Here is a 22,863-nt window from a genome sequence, read left to right on the forward strand (position 1 = left end):
GGGCCTGCCCTTGGCCCGTGCTTCGCCTGGGCGCCGCCCGCGCGCGTCCCGCAAAGCAGGAGTGCTCCCTTTCTTTATTGGAGCCTCCTGCGCTGTCCCGCGGTGTCAGGCAGGTAAGCGCGACCCGCTCTCACGGGCGCGCACACAGGAAACAGGAAGGGGGCTCCTCCCAGCCCCAGGCAGCAGCAAAGTTCGTCCCGCGAAGTGGGAGTGCTCCCTTCCTTTATGGGAGCCTCCCGCGCTGTCCCGCGGTGTCAGGCAGGTAAGCGCAACCCGCTCTCACGGGCGCGCACACAGGAAACAGGAAGGGGGCTCCTCCCAGCCCCAAGCAGCAGCAAAGTTTGTCTTGTAGTAGGTTTTCTAGCTTGTTTAATGACCTCCATACATTCTTGTGTAAGGTCTAAATGTCCAAATTCTAAGACTTCAGGAGACAGATTGCTAGACTGAGCGATGCTGGATTCGGGTGTCTGATCTGTTGTTTGTTTTGAGTTAACAGATCTGGTCTGTTTGGTAGTTTGATATGAGGTACTACTGACAGGTCTAGTAGTGTTGTGTACCACGGTTGGCGAGCCCAGGTTGGTGCTATTAGTATTAGTTTGAGTCTGTTTTGACTCAATTTGTTTACCAGATAAGGAAGGAGTGGGAGAGGGGGAAAAGCGTAAGCAAATATCCCTGACCAACTCATCCATAACGCATTGCCCTTGGACTGAGGGTGTGGATACCTGGACGCAAAGTCTTGGCATTTTGCGTTTTCTTTTGTTGCGAATAGGTCTATTTCTGGTGTTCCCCAGCGTTGAAAGTAAGTTTGTAGTATCTGGGGACAGTGCTTTAAATGGGCCGGTACTCTCCGGTACTGAGTACCGGCACTTTTTTATTTTGAGAGGGAGAGTACCGGCATATCTCAAGAAAAACGTAATACTTTTAATTGGAGAGTACCGGCACTTCTCAGAAACAAGCAGGTACTCTATTACAGAGTACCTGCACTTCTATTTTTCCATTTAAAGCACTGTCTAGGGATGAATTTCCCATTCGTGTGTTTGTTGGTGAGCTCGACTGAGATTGTTGGCCAACTGGTTTTGAATCCCTGGGATGTATTGTGCTATTAGGCGAATGTGATTGTGAATCGCCCAATGCCAAATCTTTTGTGCTAAGAGACACAGTTGTGATGAGTGTGTCCCTCCTTGTTTGTTTAGGTAATACATCGTTGTCATGTTGTCTGTTTTGACAAGAATGTGTTTGTGGGCTATTAGTTGTTGAAATGCTTTCAATGCTAGAAACACTGCTAACAGTTCTAAATGATTTATATGCAGTTGTTTTTGCTGAACATCCCATTGTCCCTGTATACTGTGCTGGTTGAGGTGTGCTCCCCACCCCATCATGGAAGCATCTTTTGTGATTACGTATTGAGGCACTGGGTCTTGGAATGGCTGCCCTTAGTTTAAATTTATAGGATTGCACCATTGAAGCGAGAGGTGTGTCTGTCGGTCTATCAACACTAGATCCTGAAGTTGACCCTGTGCTTGTGTCCATTGTGTTGCTAGGCACTGTTATAAGGGCTGCATGTGTAGTCTTGCGTTTGGGACAATGGCTATGCATGAAGACATCATGCCTAGAAGTTTCATTACAAACTTCACTTGGTAGTGGTGGTTTGGGTACGTGTTTAATATTACATTTTGGTATGCCTTTACTCTTTGTGGACTTGGAGTGGCAATCGCTTTTTGTGTGTCGAGTGTTGCTCCCAAGTATTGTTGTATTTGACGTGGTTGTAGATGTGATTTTTGGTAGTTTAAAGAGAACCCTAGTTTGTGTAGGGTTTCTATGATGTATTGTGTGTGTAGAAGACACTGTTGTTGAGTGCTGGTTTTTATTAACCAATCGTCCAGGTAAGGGAATACGTGCATGTGCTGTCTCCTGATGTGAGCGGCTACTACTGCAAGGCATTTTGTGAATACCCTTGGGGCTGTTGTTATCCTGAATGGCAACACTTTGAATTGGTAATGCACGCCTTGGATTACAAATCTTAAGTATTTCCTGTGGGAAGGATGTATGGGTATGTGGAAATATGCATCCTTGAGATCTAATGTTGACATGCAGTCCTGTTTTTTGAGCAAGGGAATCACGTCTTGAAGTGTTACCATGTGAAAGTGATCTGATTTGATGTAAAGATTCAGTGTTCTGAGGTCTAATATGGGTCTCAGCGTTTTGTCTTTCTTTGGAATTAGGAAATACAGGGAGTACACACCTGTTCCTTTTTGATGATTGGGTACTAGTTCTATTGCTTGTTTTTGTAACAATGCTTGGACTTCTAGTTGTAACAGGTCTAAGTGTTGTTTGGACATATTGTGTGCTCTTGGAGGCACATCTGGTGGCAATTGTAGGAATTCTATGCAATACCCATGTTGGATAATGGCTAGGACCCATGCGTCCGTAGTTATGTTTTCCCAGTTGTGGTAATATGCGGTAAGTCTCCCCCCACTGGTGTTGAGTGGTGGGGGTTTGTGACATTGAAGTCACTGTTTGGGTTGCAGGGTTTTTGGGCCCTGGAATGTCCCTCTTGTCTTTGGGAACTGTCCACCCCTATATGTTCCTCGAAAACCTCCTCTCTGATACTGGCCCTGATATGTGGGTCTGACTTGTGATGTGGAAGGCTCTGTGGTTTGGGAACGAAACCCCCCCCTAAAGTGCGGCTTTCTAAAAGTGCCTCTGCTCTGCGGGGAGTAGATTGCGCCCATGGCTTTGGCCGTGTCAGTGTCCTTTTTGCGTTTTTCTATTGCCGTATCCACCTCCGGCCCAAACAATTGTTGTTGGTTGAACGGCATATTCAGCACAGCCTGCTGGATTTCAGGCTTAAACCCGGAGCTCCGTAACCATGCGTGCTTACGAATGGTTACTGCAGTGTTCACTGACCTTGCCGACCTTATTTGGTTGTTATAAATAGTTTGTCCTTCCTCAACAACCTGTTGGGCACGTTTTTGGTACTCCTTGGGAAGGTGCTGAATGAGATGTTGCATTTCATTCCAATGTGCCCTGTCGTATCAAGCCAGTAGAGCCTGGGAATTGGCAATCCGCCATTGATTGGCTGCCTGTGCTGCCACCTTCTTGCCTGCTGCATCGAATTGCCGACTTTCCTTGTCGGGCGGTGGTGCGTCTCCTGAGGATTGGGAGTTCGCCCTCTTTCGGGCTGCTCCCACTACCACCGAATCAGGAGTTAATTGTTGTGTGATAAACACAGGGTCAGTTGGGGGAGGTTTATATTTCTTCTCCACCCTAGGCATGATGGCTCTGCCTTTAACTGGGTCCTGGAACACTTGTTTGGCGTGTTTTAACATGCCTGGTAGCATTAGCAAACTTTGGTATGAGCTGTGAGTGGCTGACAAGGTGTTAAACAAAAAGTCGTCCTCTATGGGCTCTGCATGCATTGCTACATTATGGAATGTAGCTGCCCTTGAAAACCACCTGCATATATGCAGTGCTGTCCTCAGGTGGTGACGGCCTTGCTGGGTAGCAATCGGGACTATTGTCTGAGACCGGTGCATCATACAAGTCCCATGCATCCGGGTCATCCCCGTGTGTGTCAGCGACTGCATCATTGGGGGTGTCACTACCGGGGCCAGGTGTGGCGAAAGCAATGGAGATTGCTGTGGCGAGAACCTTGGTAGTGTTTTGTCTTTAGCCACTTTCGCTTTTGGCTGCATTTCCGTCTCCTGGAATGCTAGCTTTCGCTTGATTTTTATTGGAGGAAGAGTTTGGATTTTCCCCGTGTCCTTTTGTATGTGCAGCCTCCTCTGGGTATGGTCTGGCTCTCCCATGCCCAGTTCTTGTTCAAATCTGAGCCCTTGCAACTGACTTGAAAGGCCTTGCTCTTCTGTATAGGAGCCTGTTTTCGGCTCCGAGGCTGCATGTTTCGGCACCAAAGCTTTTTGTACAGTCTTTTTCGGCTCTGAGGAAACCTTCTTGACTTTTGGGGTGCCGAGATTGTTCGGAGCCGGTATCTCAACCGGAGTCCGATGTCTTTGGCTGCTGGGAGACCTTTTTCGGTGCAGATGTTTGGTCACCGTGTTTTCGGGTTAAGCCATGGCCTGTTGGCGGTGGCATCCCCTTGGCCTTTATTATTTTTGAGTGAGTCTTTGCCGGGGCTGGCTTAGTCACAGTTTGTTGCTGCGTCTTCGGCTGCTCACTTTCGGACTCGTCCGAGTCCGAATATCGAATGGAGAATTTCTCCTCTTCCTCGATCTGCTCGGCCGGTGTCGACGCCATCTGGAGTCTTCGAGCTTTTCGATCTCGTAGTGTTTTCTTGGATCGAAATGCCTGACAGGCCTCGCAAGTATCCTCCCTGTGTTCCGGAGATAAACACAGATTACAGACCAAGTGTTGGTCTGTATAACGATACTTTGCGTGGCAGTTTGGGCAGAAGCAGAAGGGGGTCCGGTCCATGATGTTTGAAGATGGACGCGGTCGGGCTGACCAGGCCCCGCTGGAGAGTGGAAGCCCCGAAGGGCCGCCGGAGCGCTTTTTTCTTTGGTGTCGATGTGCTAACACTAAACCGGTACCGAGCGCGAACAATACCGTCGAATTTTCCGATAACTAACTAACTTTCCCGAATCAAAATACGGAGCGAAGAGGAACACGTCCGAACCCGATGGCGGAAAGAAAACAATCTAAGATGGAGTCGACGCCCATGCGCAATGGAGCCAAAAGGGAGGAGTCCCTCGGTCTCGTGACTCGAAAAGACTTCTTCGAAGAAAAACAACTTGTAACACTCCGAGCCCAAAACTAGATGGCAGGATAATGCAGAGCATGTGTATCTGCAGCTACACATGCCATCGAACATATATATATATATATATTTTCCCCCTCCCTAGGCTGATTTTGGCCCCCGGGGCCTGGCCATATGAAAGCTTATGGGGACTGTGGGGGGAGCCTGAAGGCCCTTGCGGTCCCAGCCATCTCCCGTCTCCTGCAGGAGTCAGCATTGCTCCCACAAGCAGTGAGCTGCTTTAAATAGCAGCTCCCTGCTTGCAGGAGTAATGTTTTAATCTCTTTCCCTGCACGCCTGTTTGCATGCAGAGAAAGAAATGAAAACTCAATTTTCAGCAAACGGGAGCTGTTGGACAGTTCCTGCTTGCTGAAAGCAGAGTTATGTTTGCTTTTGCTTGGTTAGAGCTGTAAGCTCCCGTCAAGCAAAAGCAAACAGCTACCTCACAAGGGTGGGCACCTCGAGAGGTAGCAGAAGCTGGCCCTGGGAAGTGGTAGTCCCCAGGGCCGTACATGACTCCACGAGGCCCTCATGAATTCACTTTTGTCCCGGGGAGGTTTCCGGGCGCTGGGGCTGCATGGCCCCCTCATACATTGCATTAATTGCCCTGTTAAGGTGGCAAGAGGGAGTCACACTGGTCCCTGGCATTTAACAGCATTTGCCCCGGGGACTATAATGTTTTCCCCGGGGAGGTGGTGGTCCCCCGGGCTCCAGGGGGCATGCCCCCCTCCTTTTTTTTAACACCCTAGAGCCCACAGGACCTGGCCAACCTGGGGGCCAAATAAATTTACAGTGTGGGAGCCGGTGCTTTTTTTTCTTAAATCACAATCCATCCATGGATTTATCTGAGTTTTTTTTAATGCTGGGGGGACCCCTGCACCAAGGCTAGGGGCTCAGGGTATTCCTATCCCTGCTCCTTTTCTTTTTTCGTTTCTTTGGGACTTGGCTGAAGCCGAGTCCTAAAAATGGCTGCCCCTGCACCAAGGCTAGGTGCTCAGGGTATCTCTATCCTTGCCCCATTTCTTTGTTTTTCTTTTCTTTGAGACTTGGCCGAAGCCGAGTCCCAAAATGGCAAGCAACCCTTCCTGGCTGAAGTGTTGGCAGCCAATCAGATATCAGCATGGGGGACAGTTGGATCCGCAGATCCTCCTTGTCTCTAAATATCTATTTCTCTTTTTCAATATCTTAAAAACTACTGGACGGATGTACACTAAATCACAAAAAAGCATGCTTTGTGGACCAAGAGCTAGCTTTCTGCCAAATTTTGTGTAATTCTGTCCAGCGGTTCGGGCTGTAGTTGTGTTCAAAATTCCTATGGCGAAATGCATGGGGAAAACATGTTTTGCCACCCCCCCTTTTCTCTACCCTCATTTGATGGATCACCCCTATGGAAACTAGGTCCTAACCATAACTACCGACTGGCATGTATATATCACCATGATCAAGACTTGAAACGCATCAGTGATGGGGATTGATGGCGATTATTAAAAGAAAATAAGTGTCCTGTTGTGCTGTGATTTCACTTTCGATGGAAATGATACATAGGGGAAAGGTAAGCCCTTGACACATGCACCAGCTGCTGAGCGCGCCATGAGAGGACTGCTTTGTTGTGTGTGTTAGGTAGGGATTAGATTAATTTATTTCAATTAGCAGGGGTTGAGTGACGTAAAGAGCTTTGAGTTTTTCTAATATTCGTCTTATTCTACATAATAACTGCTGAGATTACTATAATTATTACTATTATTCTGGTTTACGTACTGACTGCACATAATACATAAAGTGTGTGAGTCTACTATTTGATGGTTCACAGATGTACATCTAACTCGTGCAGATAAAAATTTATTTGGCAGGGTTGTCTGATTCATAACACTGAAGCAGGATGAGCCTACCTCGTGTTACAACATGCATTACCTCGGGGCGCTAAGGAAACTTAATTGGATGTGCCCCTCCATAAATTGGGAGGTTCACAATACTCTCTAACCTCCACCAAAGTACCTAAGTGCAGAATGTGTCGTACCACAGAACACCCACCTTAAAACCCAGAGAAACCACCCATGCGGTGTGCAGTTCTATGCAAAAGAAACATAGAAATGTCTTTAGCCGCAGTGTAATTTGTATTGAGCTGTGTCAATCAGATGTGGTGCCAATTTACCACACCTGGATTATATTCTATCATGTGCAATAGGGCTAAACACTAGAAAAGGCTATATTACACCTAGTGGTGTAAAGCAAAATGACGGTCCCTGCAGAACCAGATCATGGGCTCCTGAGACTCACAGATATCATTGATATTCCTACTACTGGTTCTGAACGAGGGTCCCCTGAAAGGCCCATCCACCGAGAAGCTGCAGGAGACTGTGTTATACCCCAGCCTACAAAAGAAATGATCATTAAACAGAGGTTTTTTTAAATCATGAAATTGAAAGCCTTGATGTATGAATGCACTGGCAATGATTTATTAATAAAATTCTTTAACAAGATCTCAAGAAGGACACATTCTGTGATTCACGTTAACCTTATAATACAAATATTTAAATTTGACATTAAAGGCTAATTGGATTGGCGTTATGTCTTTTACAAAGTCACTTACCCCAATAGCAGTTCTGGCGAGCGGTACCACCTGGTGGCTACATATTCTGTGTAATTAGCATTGCTACCTTCTGACAAATTTCTAGCAAAACCTGAAGGCAAACAAAAGAAAAATAACACATATGCTGTTAACACCAGTGAATAGAGTGAAAGATGACCTTTAAAAAACGAACATACTTTCCACAAAATACCGTTTAAATATTCATCGCAATCTCTACCTTTAACCTTATTATTTTTATTATTATTATTAAAGAGATAAAGTGGGCACCGTGCATAGCAAGGAGATACATGCATGTATGTTTATAATGAGAAGAGAGCAAAAGCGAAAAATGCAGAGGATGACACATCTCAGAAAGAAGGAGAGGAGAGGTAATATCTAAAACTCTGGGAAGATTGCTGTAACTCTGCATCACTCTCAGTTATCTTGGCTCATAGGACTTTTAGGCCTTATAGAATAGCACTCATTTAGCCTGTAATCGCATGCTATTGTAACTTCTGTACGCCTTTGTTTCACTTGCATCTTGTAAGGTGCAAAGCCTTGCAAACTGCACGGCCGAAAGCCCCCATTACCCCTGTCTGATGCAACACATTGTGTTAATCAATTGCCATTGAACATTTGTACCATAAAAGTATAGCTGTCTGGGTCGAGATTGTGCTTAATAAGACAATACACAAATATATTGTGAAGAGGTGGGCTTTGAGCTTCCCCTGCATTACACAACAAACAAAAGTCACAGCAGAACAGGGAGGTTATTCCAGGGTCTTGGTTCCTATACTGAAAAAGACAACTGCCAACAGATAAGTATATAGTAGTGCATGTACCAATGTGTTGCGGCCAGGTATTCGGGGTTTCTAGTTGAACTGTTTTGTAGTCCAAGGAACAACAAAGACACTGGCAGAGGGATGGACCCAGTGTCAATCTTCTAAGATAAGGAAATGTACTTAGAGTGTCTTTGCTTGCTGATTAATTGAGCTGCTGCATAAAAAACTGCTTTAATAGATGCAGTGATTAGAGTGTTACACCGTCGATGTGAGCTAAGACGAGGTTCTGGACTATGGGTGGAAAATTCATAAATGGGAGGTGTTGTACCTGGCCCTTTTTGCAGGGTTATCTCCAAACCTTTTGCCTTCTCTAACCTATTTTTTCTGACCTGCTTTTGTTGGCTTTAGGAATCTAGGCACTTTACCTGTGCTAACTAGCGCTAAAGTGCATATGCTCTCTGTCTAAAATAAATTGGGGATTGGTTTATCCATGATTGGCATATGTCATTTACTAGTAAGTCCCTAGTACAGAGCATGGTGTATGCCCAGGGCCTGTAAATCAAATGCTACTAGTGGGCCTGCAGCACTAATTGTGCCACCCATATGAGTAGCCCTGTAAATATGTTTCAGGTCTGCCATTGCAGTGTCTGTGGGTGCAGTTTTAACCTGCCATGTTGATCTGACATGTGCACCCAATTGCCAGTCCCAAACATTCCCTTTTATTACCTGTAAGGTATCCCTAAGGTAGGCCCAGGGTAGCCCTATGTGCAGGGTACAGGTTACAGGGTATTTAAAAGGTAGGACATGTAATGGTGTGTTTTAGATGTCCTGATAGTAAAATATGCTAATTTTGGTGTTCACTATTGAAAGGCTTTTCTCTCCAAAGGGTAACATGGGGATTGCCTTGAAATGTCTTAAGTGTAATTTCCAATTGGGAGCAGGTAGATGTATGAAGTTTGGGGTCTCTGAACTCACAATTTAAAAATACATCTTTTGGTGAAGTTGGTTTTCGAACTGCAAGTTTTAAAATGCCACTTTTAGAAAGTGGGCATTTTCTTGCTTAACCACTCTGTGCCTCTATCTCTCTGCTGATCACACGTCTGGGTCAGGATAGCAGTTGGGTTGTTTGTGCATTCACTCTAGACATTGCACAAAAGGAGCTGAGGTGTGCCTGCCTATTCTGATGGCCCATTACCAGGCTGATGAGTCTTCCTGAGCTAGAGTGGAGGGAGGAGCTGACACTTGCACTTGAATGGGACTGTGCCTGTCCTCACACAAAGCAGTCTCCAACCCCCTGGAGTGTGTCTGGGTCCAGGGCAGGGTCTTGTGCACTACAAAGACTTCTGTTTGAAGTTTGCCTACTTCAAAGACCGAAATGTGTAAAAGAACTAGACCTCTGACACAGCATAGTTAGAATCCTTCAGGACTGAGGAAATTCTGCCAGGAAGAAGAGCTGGATGCTGTAGGAGGAACTGCCACTCTGCTTGTTACTTTGCTGTGCTGGCCTGCTGCTTGCTGCATCTGTTCTGGGAGTGAAAGGTCTGGTCTTGGTTTTATACATCCTGTTTCAAAAGGTTCTCCAAGAGCTTGGACTGAGCTTTCCTCCCATTAAGAAGTCTCAGGGACATCAAAGACTTAATCTTGTGCTGAGAGTCCTGACTTTCCAAGTGGTGCCAACTCCAATCCCTGGGCCTTCCGAATTGCAAGCTGGTGATCTGAAGGAGAAAATCCATGCTTCAACATGCAGCGGCAGAAGAATCTAAGTAGTGCCTGTCTCACGGCTGAAGAATCGATGCAGCACTTGTCCTGCAACTGGAGAATTGACAAGTGCTTGCCCCACGGCTGGATATTTTTGTCACACCTGTCTCGTGGCGGCAGAATCGAAGCAGCTCCTATTTTACCACGGTCGGTCCCATCAACACATCGCATCTGGATTTTCCTCGCATCGTCCCTGGGTGCCAATTTCTCATTGATCATGCACTGCAGTAAGGAACTGAGGCCACGTGTCTGGAAACTGATGCATCGCCATTTCTGTGAGGAAAAAATTGATGCATCACCTCCCCTGCCAGTAAGGAACAGATTCATCACTTTGCTTTTCTGGCACCTCCCCTCCCCTGTGGCCTCCATCGTCTTTGTTTTTGACACATCCCTGGTACTTTGTGCTAAAGAGATACATCCATTGATTCCTATGGATTAAGACTTGCCTAAACTCTTAAAAATGATATCTTGACTTGTGTCAGTTGGATTTTTGTCATTTTGGTCTTCTTTTAAATATTGGCTATTATTCAAAACTGGTGTGCAGTCCTTTTGTAGTGTTTTCACTGTGTTACTGTGTGTGTGTGTGTGTGTGTGTACAAATAATTTACTAATTGCCTCTGGTATAAGCCTGACTGCTTGAGGTGAGTTACCAAGGGGGTGAAAGCCAGGTTATCTATCTTATTTGTGTGACACCCTTATCCTGAATAGAGTTAGGGACCCTACTTGGACAGGGTGCAAACCATTGCCAACAAGAGACCTCATTTCCCACAGGAGAACAGTATTAATGTAATGTAAATTGGAACCAAGTTGCTGGGGCCTATTTCTTGATTTAATCTTTGAAGGATAGAGAGAGACAAATGAAAAAGCCCATGGATTTCAGGCAGGACGTCCTCAGTCACAGAAACTAGATAAATCCACATTATTGAGCCGGTTCTTGAAGAGGTTCTCAGTGGTTGTCCGTTTATGAGGGTCAATTCAGTCTGTTGGGCGAGGTTTAGCTATACTGTTGAAATCTTGAGCTGACTGCGGCCTAGGCAGAATATGATTTGTAAGGGGTCTTAGACAGATTAGACTTTAAAGAATAGATGGGTGTTGTCAGTGCACTGGTATGTAGAAATGTCTTGGTGGCTAAGAAGTATTTACAGTGCTTCTATGTGAATGTTCAAAACAAACTGATCTTGAAATGAATACAAAGTAGTTCTGCTGCATTTTAAACCCATTCATTCTGGACTAATTCTGAGAGCAGATGTCTCGTATTTGGATGTTAGTTTGCATTTTGCAACATATGCACATTTGTGGAGGACACATGCATGTAAGTATGCATTATTGTGCTATAGAAGCATTAAAAGATCCTGGTCATAACCTGCAAGATTTAAAGTTGGGTGCTTTGTAAATTACATTAGAACTTTGTGATGGAAATCAGGACCACACCACATTTTCTGGTATTAGTGCATTATAATACAGATTAAACAGATCAGTGTTCCTATTAAATAAAAATGTGTGAATTATGGACAGAAGGTATCTATCCTAAGAACTCTAGGTCTTTCATGCACTGTTTGTGAGGTACCCACAATACACCTGTATATACTTCTAAATGTTTACCAATAATTGAAAAATGTTTCCCAAAACAGACTTGCAAGCTACTCCACAAAGACTACATGAAAATAAGCATGAGCAAGTTAAAGTACAAAGGTTTAGATGCATTTTTAGCCTAACACAGGTTTCCTTCTACTTTTGTATTTTATTTTATTTACCAAACTCCACTACCCTTGATATTTCTCACCTCTCTAAAACCTTCTCAGACAGTGGATGACAACTCATCCCTTAAAAATCAACCCTCTGAAAACTGAAGTCCCGGTTTAGACTTTGGCAGATAGGGTACTCCGTCACCATGCAACAGTGCACCCTGTATGTTAAACCCTAGGCACGTCTGCCTCTTTTTGAGCCAGGTGGACCAAGGGATTTTCCGACCACGTAGCCTCTGGAAAACTCCTTCCGACGGACTATGGTCAAAGGGAGGACATTACACTGCCTGCCCAATTTACGGTGGAGGGTGTAATGTATTTATTCCCCTCCCAGGAAAAAGCTGGCAGTGACAGATAAAAAATACAAATAATTAACAACACACCCCTGGGAGTAGGCTCCCAAGGACTGGAGGTCAAATAGGGTTTCGCTTCTCTGAAACAAACACCTGCTTTGTGTGTTTGCTTTAGAAAAACAAAAAAATGTTAAACGTTTGGTGTTTAGCTATTAAACTCAAAGGTGGCCAAACTTTTTGTATGTTGAAAGGAACTTCCAGGGCGGAGGCTCCTTTCAATACACAGAGAACACCAGTGGGCCAGCTAAGGTCTCAGATTAGTTGACTGGCTTTTTGATGTCTCAAAATAACATTAAGATATGCTTCTTTTTCCTTTCTTACCTCCTATCCTTGTTTCTGCCATTCAATTTAATTATTATGTTTGCGCTGTAGGTAACCGAGAGAATTTAAATTATTTTTGATCTTTTTGCACTCTTACTTATCACAGATAGCAAAGTGGCCGATTCATAAAACTCCTGTCACACGATTCTATGTCCATTGTAGGAGAAACACTAAAAAGTTCATGATTTTGGTATCCAATGCTCATACCTGTCAAACAGGCCAGTCAGAAAGTCCAGGCTTTCTAGTCAACTGCATTTTGCATGCTAGAGTTTTTAAATCAATATTGACAATGTTAAATACAAAACTGCAAAGTACAAGAAAGGAAAATATTACTTAAAGGGCTAAAGTTGGCAAAATGTATCACAATTGACAATGGTCCACTTCAAACCTCTGTCTATTTACTCGGTGTAAGGAAATGCCTCTTTTTTTGTAAAGCATATATTGATTTTCCAAACCTTATAACATACAATAAACAATACATTATTTTCCTGAACCTCATCCCCCGCCCAACCCACCCTCCAAGGTTGCCAGCAATCAAAATATTAATTTGTCGCAAGTCCATCCTTTCCAAAATTTTCCAAATTTCTAGGGGCACCCTTTTTCTTCATATATTGCTTTTCTTGCACATAGGGGCAGTCATCTCAATACCCACTTCAGTGACCGCCTCTAACCTTTGGTGTACTTTCTCTGAGAACTCCACCAATGCCGGGCAGTCCCAAAGGATATGTTGGAAAGTTACTGGGTGTCTGCATTTACGAAGACAGGAGTAATCTAATATCTTTCCTATGGTATGGAGGTGTGTTTTAGTGTAATACACTCTATGTCGAATTTTGAGCTGTATTAACTTATGGCAGGCCTTAATCGCTATGTGCCTAAGGAATTGCCGTGCATTTACTCAATCTGCATCCTCCATATCTCCGATATCAGTCAGCCATCTATTTCTCAGTGTTGCCAATTCTTTCTGGCTGTTCCTCCTGAGGGTCTGACAGGTGGGAGAAATTATTTTCGTTTCCAAAGGCCCATCCTGTAACATATACTCTAGCGGGGAGGGCTCCATAATTTCTTCCCCAACTGTAATCAGTGCTTTCAGATCATGTTGCAGTTGTAAATATCTAAGTATTTGAAGGAATGACATCTTATATTCTGTTTGAAAAAATGAGAATGGTGCCATTTCACTGGCGTCCCATGCATCCACCAGAGCGCTGATCCCTATTAGGTCCCACTGTCAAAAGCCCTCAAGTTTAGTGACCTCTTTTAGCCTTGTGCTCACCCATAATGGGGACCCCTGGGGAAGTCTTCCCTTCTGTCCCATCACTCTGTGGCGTTCATGCCACCACTCTATGCACAGCTTTGTAGCAGGGGGAGCTTCTGTTTTCAGTTTTACTTCCTAGAACACATGCAAGTACTCTATCTCTCCCATCATTTCCCTATCCATTAGAAATGCTGGGTGAATCATCACTGTATATGCCCAATCATTAATTATAGATAGGTTTACCGCTTCATAGTATTGTCTTACATTGGGAAGGGCTACCCCCCGTCATATGTAGATAGCTGTAATGTTGCGAGTGCTATTCTCGGGGTACCTTCCTGCAATAACAAGTTCTGAAAAATCGTATCTACCGTTTTTTAGGTAACCTGTAGGGGGCTGTTTTGTAATATATAGGTACATCGGGGGAGTGCTACCATTTAAAAAATGCTGCCTTCCTCATCAAGGAAAGGAGTAACCATCCCCAATGTTTCACATTTATTTTTAAGTTCTGTAGCAAAGGTGAAAGATTGTCTTCATAACGTAAGGTGGCAGTTGCAGATATTCAAATTCCCATATATTTAAAGTGCGTCTTTTCAATCCGCAGCGGCATTTGGAGAATAGCGCTCGCTACCTAGGTACCCATTGGGAAGATAAAGGATTTATCCCAATGAATATGGAGTCCAGAGTACTCTCCACATAATGCAACTATTTATCTTATTCTGTCTAAAGTTTTATCAGAGTCGGCCAAACATAACAGCAATTCGTCTGCATATAGCCAGATACGATCTTCCCAAGGGGATCCCATGTCAAGCCCTTAATTTGTGCGTCTATTCTCACTCATTCCGCTAGCAGTTCTTTTGTTAGGTCAAATAATAATGCGACAGGGGTCACCCCTGTCACATCCTCCTCTATTGTTGAAAGGAATGCATTCTTTTTCACTCTTGCTTGTGGTAAAGTATATAGTAATTTGCCCCATTTCAAACATTTTGGGCCAAATCCCATTTTTCCCAACAATGCGAACATAAATGGCCAAGTCACTGAATCAAATGATTGCTGAGCATCTAGTGAGGCCACTGCTAGTGTTACCTGTAGGTCCGCTGCTGCCACTATGTTATTATATAATCTTCTAAAGTTAAAGCATATTGATCTGTGTGGCATGAAGCCATTTTGGTCTGGGTGTACCAGTTCTAATATCACTCCCCTCAGTTTGTTCGCTGGGGCCTTTGATAGTATGTAAATCTCTAGGCAGTTCACCTGTTTGATAAACCTTAATACACATCTTCTGTAGGGGAGGTATTACTTTGGCGGATAAATGACATAAGATTTCAACCGGTAAACCATTTGGGCCACGTTTTTTTCTGCTTCGCACCTGGGAGAGTGCTGTTCTGATCTCTTCTGTCAGATCTGCCTTCAGCTCCAGTGCCCTCACTTTGTTTAAAGTTCCTTCTCTGTGTCTTTTTCTGTCTCTTCCACTATAAATCTCCTGTAGGTATCCTGCCATGATCTCTGCAATCAGGTCACTGCCCTGCACTTTGTTCCCTCAAAGGACCACCATCTCAAGTATATGTGATCTTGCCACCTCGCTAGTTGCTAGCCATACTAGGAGTTTCCCCGCTTTGTCCCCTAGTTTGTATATTCTCCCTTGTCTAGTTTGATATACTAGTTTGGCCTTATTCACCGCTACTGCTTTATATTCTGTTCTCCTCCATTCTAGCTCCCGGGTTATTTCAACCGTCTGTGAGTGAGCCTGTCCATTTTCTAACGGTCTTATCCCCCTTTCTAGATCTTTACATTCTTTGTCCCTCTTCCTTTTATCTTCTACTTCCTCTGCAATTATCTTTTCCCTTATTGTTGATTTATAAGTCTCCCAGAGGACAATCTAATTTGTCGCCATTTCCCCATTTTCCTTAAATAATTGTTCTGTTAATTTGGTTAGCCTCACTAACTCTTCTGGCGAAGTTAGGAGCCACGCTCTTCCCTGTGTTCACCTGACCGTCTTGTGTTATAAGTCTGCATTTTGACTTCCAGGGGGAGTGATCTGATATTCCCTGTGTTCTGAATTGTGTATCTGTGCAACTGTGGAATGTCAGCGTAGGTGTAAATACATAATCTGTGTGAGAATGTATGTTGTGAGCTGCCAAGTAATAAGAATAGGCTTTATCTTGGAGATGAAGGGAGCGCTAAACATCCTCCATTCCCAATGCCTGTGTAAACCACTAAGTCTCCCCTCATGGGCTATTCACAATTGTTTTGTATACATCTCATCCATGAATGGGCCCATAAGCATGGTAAAATCGCCACCCACTTTTGTCAGGGCCTGTGAGATCTCCAGTACTACCCAACTTAGTACTTGTGGCATTTCAATTTGAAGTCCCGAGGCACATATACATTAACCAAGGCCACATATTCTCCCTTCCAACGCCCCACTATCACTATATATTGACCTAGGGCATCCCTCCATATCCTAATTGTTTCAAAAGGGAGAGATGTCCGCCCCAGGATAGCCACCCCCTGGATCCCTTAGTGTTCCAGCATGCCCAGGCACTTTTATATTTCCCTCTACTTAGCGATGGGGCATGTGCCGCTCATATGAATTTCTTGCAAGAAAACTATATCCACGACATAGCGTGATAGAGCTTTAGTTACTCGACCCGCTTAATTTTGTGACCCAACCCACTCACATTCCCTGTCAACACTGCTATACTATTAGTGGTCATGTGGAGGTTTGTAGACTCTTCTATCTTCTTTCTTTTTTTGTGCTCAGGGATCGTTCCTGAACCCTGTTTCCCCAAACCATACCATACCTGAACATCACCCACCAACTCCCCACCCACCCTATCTTACCATGCCATGGACATACAACTGGCCGCCCCACCCCAATATACGGTTCCTCATTCGCTCCCCTTGCTGAACAAAAAAGGAAAAGAAAACAGGAACCAGTTAAGTCAGCGGTGTTCTGATGTCACAGGCAGCATGGCAAAGTCTGTGAGAAATATACAGTTCTTCCCAGACCTAGGGAATCCATTTCTAGTTTCCAGATAGTCAATAGATTATTTCTCCTGAGGTCATCGGTGTTATTACCGGTGGTGGGGGTTGCTGTCACCAAGGAAATGGATTCAGATCCTTCGTCCTCCAAAACATTTCCCCCTTCTTGGAGAACATCCCACCTCGTGCGCCCCGAACTTGCCTGGTGTTGATGTAAAGCCTCCACCACCTTTTCCTTTTCGGTTTCTACTTGTTTTAGAGAGGATTTCTGTGTTAGTCTCTTGTGTGGCTTTGCCTCTTCCCATTCACTGATGGCTCACAGCTCTCGTCCACTCTGTGGGGGTGTGTATTCCGGGCGTTCAAGCCACTCTCATACCTCTGTCGGAGTTGAAAAGCAGTGTGTGTCTTCTTCCATGATGATGCAAAGTCTTGCTGGAAAGAACAGTGTATACTGAGTATTTAAGGTCCATAGGTGTCTTTCACTGCCAGGAAGGTGGCTCTCTGTTTTCGCTCCACCATTATATAGTCTGGGTACAAGACCACTTTGGCTCCCTCCACTTATGAGGGTCCACGTGTTCTGGCTCTTTGTAGTATCACATCTCTATCCCTATAATTTAGGAGTAGAACTACTGTCACTCTAGCTGGTGCACCTGGTTTTGGTTCCTTATCAAGCACTCAATGGGTTCTCTCCACCGTGAAATATTTTGAAGTCTTCCCCTCCAGCACCATGTTAGCCAACCAATCCTCTATATATAGGACCATCGATGAGCCTTCAACCTTCCCAAGGAGAACCACCACTCTAATATTATTCCTACGCAACCGGCATTCCGCATCTTCCATTTTCTCTCAGAGTACTGTCATTTCCTCTTCCAGTTGGGTAAAACGATCACCATGAGATAGGGTCGTTGACCTCATAAGTGCTAGTGTTGATTCAGTCTCTACCACTCTGTAGACTAATTTCATCTGGTCTTCCCATAGGTTTACATCCAGTGCTACTGTTTCAATCTTCCTTTCCAGAGTCTCTTTAGTATCTTCAATGGCCGCTAATAGTATTGCTGAGTGTGAGTCTAGGCCCTTGTCTGCTGTTAATTGTGTTGGTGAGGGGGTTTCCTCCCAGTCTCCTTTTTCTGCTCCTCCTTGGGTGTGGTGGGAGGTCTTCATGTGTACCATAGTGTTATTGTTTACCTCTGCATCATTAATGCTTGCTGGTTATTCTGTCTAATAGTACAGCCAGAATCCTCTCAGCCCCTACTTTATTCCACTGTATATACACCCAGCGGACTAGAGTTTCACAGTTCTAGGGCCGCCTCCAACAGGGCAGTGGTGGTACCACTAAGAACAGTCTTAAATCCTTTCACCACTGCTCTAAGTTCCAGTGGAGTAGTATTTGCCTGCGTGGTGGTGAGGTGGGCTGCTCGTCTTGGCTCCCTGGCTTCACCTCTGGCGGTTGCAATGACTATCAAGAAGAATACAGATACTATCTCCAGCAGGATAACAAGAAAATTATAAAGTGATAATCATCCAGAAGTCCTAATCATATGATGAGGGTAAAATATTTTGTAAGCTTCCTTTCCTCTCTCTCCCACACACCGTTTGGAGAATGGCAGTATGTTTCCTCGTTGGAGTTCACAGCCCAATCTTATGTTTAACATTGCTTGGGACCTCCATCTTTTAGACAACAGCTGTACTCAGGCCAGTGCCAGGAGATCCCTGTGGGGGAGCTGTCCCATTGGCCCGATACTCAGTCAGAGCTTTCCTTGTTGATTTTCTTTCACCATATGCTTACGGATTACAGTCCCAGTAAAGGTGAGTGATATTCCGCCCCCACCCTTCACGGGCTTGCATGCAATTACCTCAGGTTCCAATGCGCCGCCTCTCCCTGCTCCTCACCGGCAGTAGTCCCGGGTCACTGAGTCATCAGAGTAAAAATGCAGGTTGGAGATCCTCTCCAAACTTGCCTCCGCTACAGTATTATCTTGTTTTGCTGCGCCGTTTGTAGCGGCGGTGCCATCTTGAGCCCTCAGGTCACAGCGGTGATACTGTTCCCAGTCCTGCAGTCATGGCTCACCGAGGGACCCTTCCTAAGAGGTTGAGGATGGGGTCACTCTTCTATATGAGATCCCTCAGAACCAGCTCAGGGGTCTCTCTGAAGCAGGATTATTTGCCTCACAGCTGCACAGTGTGACGGAGCTTGACTTCTACACAGCCCCTGCCATACTCCGCAGGCAATGCCCCCGAAGTTGCCTTTTTTTGTATGGTCACTGTTTGACCTGACAGCCTTACGGTGGTCTTCCCCAAACCTTTTTGCCTGTTTTGCCTCACTTTTTGCTGATCTGTTTATGTTGGTCTTAGATCATAAATCATAACAATATACATACAAATTATTCTTTGCTAGATTACATCACATAAGTAATGACAATATTAATGTTGTCCAAGTTCTTAATTTTAGTATTCAAGGAGTAAGTTTAAAAAAAAAACTTTTCTCTATACTCCTACACAAAACAACTAGGGGTTGGAGAAATTGCCTTTTTATGTGCTTTAAAGCAGGGACCCAGGTCATCTTTCTTTAGCGCTTTTAGAAAGTTGGTATTTTTCTGCTCTTAAGCCCTGTATGCTTGATGCCTGCCTCCAAGACACGTCTGAGTTGGGTGACAGCTGGGCTTTAAGCATTCCCTTTAGACAGTCACACACAAAGGGAACTGAGGTGTGTCATTTACATCCTGATGACCCATCACCAGGCTGATGGGCCTTCCTGAGCCAGATGGGAGGGAGCAACTGACACTTGCACCTGAATAGGGCTGTGCTTGTCCCCACACAAAGAGAAGTCTACCCCCCTGTAGTGTGTATGGAACCAGGGCACGAAAGGGAGGACCTGTGTGCACTTCAAAGCCCCTCTATGAAGTCACTCCCACTTCTAAGGTACCACTGGTTATAAGAAATGGATTTCTGATGCTACCAAATCAGTACTCTTCTGGACCTGAGAACACTCTACCAGGAAGAGTCTCTATATTAAGTTCCACATGCTGTTCCTCCCAGGTGTGTTGTGGAGATGGAGCCCTCTTCTGGCCACTCCAACGATGAGGAAGATGGCTCAATCTCTACAACAGACCTGGGAGGAACAGCATGTGGAGATTAATATAGTAACTTCTATTAGACTTAATAACAACCACATAAATTCCAGTTCCTCACAGGATAGTCTCTCTGATTCGGACTCTGCAACCAGCATGGCACTCTTTCCATCCATCACCCCGCAGACGACTCATGACTTAATGTGATAATGGGCATTGGGAGGATGCATGATGTATCTTATATGCTTCTCTTCAGGTTACACCTATACTATTGGGGCCTGGGACTGCTGGGAAGAACCCTGTGAGTGGCTGCGAATATCACCTATAGGCAATGTGCCTTAACTAAGACTTGCCCAACCTGCGTGTGATTCAGATACTGATTTTATGTAACCTTTGTCTACATGCTTATGATCGCTGCTCCTTGTTACCTCATTGCTCTATATCCAGGGCTGAGGTCTGGGTGGCTCTCCCTTAGTCGGTATGGTTCTACTCCCTATTCGGGTTTCTTTGAAATGACATAGCGAATTATACCTCCTTTGCGAAGGCAAATGTTTTTCCATTGTGAATATCTTGTGGTGGGTTCGAATGTTGGGTCTAGTGTTAACAGGAACTGGAACAAGAATGGGAGTTTCTGGGTTTATAGTATGTCATTTTCACTTTATGCACCACTTGAGAGGGATGTACTAGAATAATTAAGGGAGACAGCAGCGGCTGGGGAAACCCTTCTGCATTACATTACTGTTGCCTATAGCCACAATTTTAAGCCTATGCCAGGAGATTACATGTGGAGGCTGACAAGTCAGGGCCATTATTAGCTAGGCTGACAAGTTTCGATGTCATACCCATACCTACTTTATCCATACAGGACCCTGTTCATGGCTTGATCAATACTCAGCAAACTATCAACAGAGCATTTTGCACTTTCTATGCTCAACTATATACTGCCCCACCGGCCCCAGACCCTGTGGTGGTTGACGTGTTCCTACAACTTGCGACCCTACCCAGGGTGTCGCCTGGCGGAAAAGAAATCTTGAGCGCACCCATAACACTGGGAGAAATACATGGGGACAACAAGGAACACGACAGACCTAAAACACCAGGATCAGGTGGACTTCCACTAGAATTTTACTCCATGTACTCCTCCGAATTAGTGCCCTTCTTAGAAAAACTATATAGATCCTCCTTGAAGGAGGGTCGGCTCCCATTCCCCCTGTACAAAAGAGGTGAGTACATCTCTACTGAAACCTGGTAGGCCATCTGAGGATCTTTACTCGTACTGGCCTACATTTGATGGGTTAATCTATTGTATACCTGCCCTATAGCCAGAAACCTACATTTCAGAGTCGCCTCAGATTACATGCAGAACCAGCCAGGGCTACACCCCATCACCGCTCTTATTTGTCCTAGCACTTGAACCCTTAGCACAACATTTTCATGAGGCGTCTGTTGAGTGGGGTATACCATTAGGTCAGACAACTCACTCTGTGTCTCTCTATGCGGATGACATGATACTTTTTTTCAAGACTTTCGTATGGATTACAGAGCATGCCCCACTTGTTGACAACTTTTGGCACAATCTCCGGTCTCCACATCAATATTGGAAAGTCATCTGCGTTCGAATTTACTAACCATTCTATAGGCCCCGCTTTGCGCTGAAGCAGAGATGAGTTACCTGTAGCTGCCCATACCTTTCGTTACCAGGGTATACATGTCTACTGAGATACCAAGGACATAACCGAGGGCAACCTAGTGAGGGCGATCAGTTCATTCAAATCACAGATCACTTTTTAGATCTCTCTACCCCTACTGGTGGCGGGCCGGCTGGCCCATGTGTAGATGGTAATGTTACCCTGCCTTTTATATTATTTCATACATCTCCGGGTAATTGTAGCAGCATGGGTATTTTGATTACTAAGTACTACGTTGAGAAAACTCGCTTGGGGGCAAAGTCTGCCGCAGGGTCGGTCTTGCCAAACTGCAGGTTCCCACAACGAAAGGTGGACTGGGAGCCACTGTCTTTAAGGTGCACTGCATAGAGGGGCAACTGCAATTATTGTCATATTGTCTGGCGGGCCGCAATTTATCGAAAATAGTTATACCTCTGCCCAGATAGGCCAGGGTCATCTCCACAGATTGATATGCTCTGGGTAAACACCCGCCCACCCCCTACAGACAATGTCCTTTCCTGCTTCAGACTATTCCAAAAGCATCTCCTGCAATTCTAGATTTAAATTAATCCAGTTTTCCATTCAGCGCAGGGCATATTTAACACCACATAGGCTTTGTAGAATATTCCCCACTGCCTTCTCCGCTATAGAGCTCTAGACTCCGACCTCATATATATATGCTATGGATGCGTCCCCATATATGCGACTACTGGGCAGGAGTGGCATCAGCTCTATCAGATGTTATAGAGATGAATCAGTGGGGTACGCCCGCACAGTGTCTACTCGGCCTCCATCTGCAGCTGGGTGGAGGGGGTGGGTTCCAAGGTGATAATACAAGTTGCAGATTTGGCATTGCTGTTGGCAAAAAGACTTATAGCACAACAATGGAAATCCTTGCTAGCTCCAAGAATGACTAGGTGGTGGGACAAAGTGGCCCAGTGGGGGCTTGCAGAGAGTGATGCCCTACAGCATGAAGAGTATCAAGGCCTCTGCAAGCAACCCAGTTCAATAAGATGGGTTGCTCTTCTGGAGGTGTTTAAAGAACAAGATAAGGTACCTGAATGACCGACCCTTTTACACAAATTGTATGACATTTTCTTTATTGGGGATGCCATCGGTCACCCCCTTATGACTGACACAAATGTAGATTAAACTATTGGTAATTTGATGACTGCTGCACACAACAGTGATGCACTTGGATGTCCTCTCTCACACCTGCCTGGACAGATACCTTGCTACTATATGCCTCCCATTATCGACAGATATCAGTTTCATATACCCTCTAGGGATAAATATCTAACTAGTTCCTGTAGTTAGGTGACATGATCAACAGGTTGTGGAGGGGCATATGTGGGTGATTTCTATGTTGCAATATTAAGACGTATCCTGTCCTATATTGAATGTATCAACACAAAGTAACAACATATGCTTCACAACTTTAAGATTTATACAACTTACTTTTGTCAATGAAACTATGTCTCATAAAACACAATACAATTTGTGTAAAAAAAAAAGTTTCTAAGCACTACAATTGCAGATATTTCAACTAGTACTTGTTGAATTTTTGTTATTTTGGTCTTGTTTTGTGTGTTAAATCAAGATCTAGTCGT

General features: G+C 44.7%; 1 protein-coding gene across 9 annotated transcripts in view; it reads right to left on the minus strand.

The window, feature by feature from the left end:
• CDKL5 (cyclin dependent kinase like 5) overlaps positions 1–22,863 on the minus strand; it is a 1,213,679-nt gene that overhangs the window by 351,046 nt on the left and 839,770 nt on the right. For all 9 annotated transcript variants that reach the window (XM_069204517.1, XM_069204511.1, XM_069204514.1 and 6 more), the window contains exon 9: positions 7,347–7,437. In XM_069204517.1, the coding sequence (XP_069060618.1) occupies positions 7,347–7,437 (91 nt within the window). The remainder of the gene's footprint in view (positions 1–7,346; positions 7,438–22,863) is intronic.

This window comes from Pleurodeles waltl, chromosome 8 (assembly GCF_031143425.1).
Source record: "Pleurodeles waltl isolate 20211129_DDA chromosome 8, aPleWal1.hap1.20221129, whole genome shotgun sequence".
NCBI lineage: Eukaryota > Metazoa > Chordata > Amphibia > Caudata > Salamandridae > Pleurodeles > Pleurodeles waltl.